The 3,324-nt window shown below is 33.5% G+C and overlaps 1 protein-coding gene across 1 annotated transcript in view; it reads right to left on the bottom strand.

The window, feature by feature from the left end:
• Nucleotides 1-213: 213 nt before the first annotated feature.
• Nucleotides 214-3,324, bottom strand: part of LOC107301309 (DNA helicase MCM8-like) — a gene marked incomplete at its 3' end in the record, with an annotated part of 4,520 nt that continues 1,409 nt past the window's right edge. Inside the window, exons 2-4 of the mRNA XM_015830552.1 lie at nucleotides 1,945-2,027; nucleotides 1,139-1,288; nucleotides 214-317 (exon numbers count right to left, since the gene is read on the bottom strand). Of these exons, the coding sequence (XP_015686038.1) occupies nucleotides 214-317; nucleotides 1,139-1,288; nucleotides 1,945-2,027 (337 nt within the window). The remainder of the gene's footprint in view (nucleotides 318-1,138; nucleotides 1,289-1,944; nucleotides 2,028-3,324) is intronic.

Here is a 3,324-nt window from a genome sequence, read left to right on the forward strand (position 1 = left end):
CTACTGGTACAAGTTCAATATCAGTTTTCTGTGATATTCCAGAAATTAATAATATTATTAAAATTTTCTAAGATTTCTTATGCTATCATTTTCTCAAAAATGTCAGAGACTTAGAGTTCTTGCCATTTTGTATTCATATACAAGAAAGTGTACAAAACTTTTAAAAACATTTTCAGTTTGTCTCATAATTGAATAATTTTAAAAAATAGATACCTTGCATGAATATGTGGCACATTTATAATAGGCTCTTCATCAATGGGTAGCCCTTCTTGCTCTTGCAGTTTTGCAGCATGCTTTTCAAGGTCTTTGATCAATATCTAGAGAATAAAAAAGAAACTGCCTGAATTCCATTAAATAATTAATATAGAAATATCATTTTTAGAAGCAGATGGTGCTTTTAACCATCAAAGGGAAGATTTTTCTTGTAATTTGTTTTTCTTTTACACTGTAGTATGCATTGTCCCTGCTATACCATTCCAAAGGATCCCTAATCCCCACAACTGAGGTTGTTTAGAGGCCTCTGCAATTAAGAAACCAAACTATTTAGCATTGTAAAGCAAAATGTATGTTTGTAAAGGACCGCAGTTCCAAGTCCTAATGCAGCTGTGTTTACCTTTCATCTGCTTCTGTGTGTGAGAATTCTGATGTGAATATCAGCAAAGCTGCTGTGCATGCACACATGCGCAGACACCCAAACAGCCTTTGAAGCAACTACACAAGACCTTGAAATGATGGGACCGCTTTAATTCATATTCTGCTTATGCTAGCCTGCTTTTCAAAACCAAGGTAATCTTGCTTAACACAGATACAGAGGATTAACATACATAAGCAGGATTTCACTACCAAGCAGTTATTAAATGTTCATAATCCTTCCTTTTTTTATTATCACGTCATTTACCCCAAGGATATAAACAAAATGGTTTAAGATTTGGGCTCAAACTTTATGTAAATTTCTAAGTCCTGTTGAATTCAGCCAGACTTAATTTTAAGATATGTGTATGTATGGATCATATTATTATTATTGCTTTTTATATGAAGTGTAAATATATTTGTTCTCTCATACCAGATAAGATTTGCATTTTGTGAATAATAAGGCTTTGGAATGTAAAAATATCTATTATTTGTCTAGTGCACTTACCTGGTGTATAGCCAGACCCATGCAATCTAATATTTTTTGAGGCGTATCTCTTAATTCAACAGTAACATCGGGTAACGATTCCACTAATACTTTATCAGATATCAGTTCCTTATAATCCACAAGAATACTTCCTTTTCTTTCTATTTCATCCTATAAAATAGAAGTGTTTTGAACTGGTGTTCAGTAAAGTTATAACTCTGTCGTTTACTCCATTACACATTATTTTAATCAGTCGTAAGCTGTTTAAGCGTTCTCAGATATTAAAGACTGCCAAAAATACCAATCGTGGATTTAACTGCCTCATATTCCAAAATACGCATCATTTGCATTATATGATGCTCTCACATGTTCTTTGTTCACTGAACTTAGCAACACCACTGACTTATACTACCCTCTTTTCACTCTGAGCACAAAATAAAAAGGATAAATTATATAAATTTGATTGAAAGATAACATACACTGTGTAAATAGTTAAATATCTGAACAACAAAACGTGTATAGTTTAGGACAAGAAAACTCTTCCTTATTTTCTAAAAATGTCTTCTATTTGTCCATCCATCCAAATCTTAGCATTAAACATCAGATCATAGGGAACTGAAGAACAAGATTAAACAAATTTTCTAAAGGTTCTTACAGAATCAATCTGCAAACTCTTAGGAAAAACCAAATTAAAACATTCATAAATACAAGGAATACCTTGGATTCTCTCAGCATATAATTACAAGAAGCAAATATACAAATGTGCACGGTTAAACCAGCTTCAGAAAACAAAAGTATCCAAAGCAACATATAATCTAATAACTTACCTTATCATAAAACTCTATTCGAGATTTGAAAAAAGTTTCAAAAGCTTCAGTCTTCTGAACAAAAGGTGAGTTGTCATCATATACTGAATTAGAGAATGTTGATTAATACAGTTAATATAGTTATGGCTGTAGATAACATTGAACATATAAGAGCATATTAAAGAAACTTATTATTGATTGTACAAGCCAATCTTTAATATACTAACAATACATTATATTTAGTGCAACTTTAAAAAGTTCTGCTGAGGATTTAAAGACACTCCATTAATATTTACAATACTAAGAATTTATTTTCTTCAGGTAAACATAATTTTGACCATCTTTTATTTTACAAGCATTACTTTGACTGCAATTGTCATAATTAATGAAGCTACATGTCAGAGAGAAATCTTATAGCTTCATTTTATGAAGTTTTAGGCATGCCAACAATAAGTAGAATTTACATGATACAGGTTTTAACCATCATGTGATGTAGCACTAAGTTATGAGAGAATTCATACGCCTTGCCAAGACCAATTACATTAAGGTTAGCAGTGTGTGTGAAATCCAACTACAAATGCAGAGGAATGATACAATGTTAACATTTCATTGAACACAGGTTTACTTCATCATACATATGAAAACTATTAAGCTGCATGATAAGGAAAGTCAATATAATACTATTGTATTTTAGGAGTTTTTATATTTAAAAAATTAAAAAATTAAGAACTTTTGATCATATTCTAAAACACATATTCAATTTATTCCTGATAGGGAGACTCAATTTTAATTTGTGTACCTTTCAAAATATTATATAACTTTTTTATATAGGTTTGTTTATTGCAAACAGCACAACTTACATGAACCATACTATTTCTGCATGAAACAAACCGTACTACTCAATATTCAAATCCAAATGTTTACCCAAAAGTATTCTGCTTGCATTTTATTTTTTATATATTATCAGAAATATGAATAGCAGATTTGACATACCGAAGTCAGATTTAGACATTACATTAAATTGTAATGGTGGTGTTTTTTAGTGTTTTTCCCACTTGGTTGCAGCATTCACTTGATTTGCACTGCACTCACCTAGTCCAGGGCTTTTCAACCAGGTGGTACGCGACCAGGTGGTACACGACCATCCTAGAAAAGTGGTAGCGGGGAAGGGGAATGAGCTGAACCGGTGGCACAAGCCTGAACGAGAGATGGCTGGAGCTGCAGGGCTGTCAGGGCTCAGTGGAAGCGCCAGGATCAGTGCCGCTTTCCAGCTGATTGGTGCTTCAGGGCTGTCAGGGCTCAGTGGAAGCGCCAGGATCAGCGCCAGGCTCCAGCTGGAGCTCGGCGCTGATCCTGGTGCTTCTGCTGAGCCCTGAAGAAGCACCAATCAGCTGGAAAGCA

The sequence above is a fragment of the Protobothrops mucrosquamatus genome, unplaced genomic scaffold (genome assembly GCF_001527695.2).
Source record: "Protobothrops mucrosquamatus isolate PMUCROS unplaced genomic scaffold, P.Mucros_1.0 scaffold11404, whole genome shotgun sequence".
NCBI classification, from domain to species: domain Eukaryota; kingdom Metazoa; phylum Chordata; class Lepidosauria; order Squamata; family Viperidae; genus Protobothrops; species Protobothrops mucrosquamatus.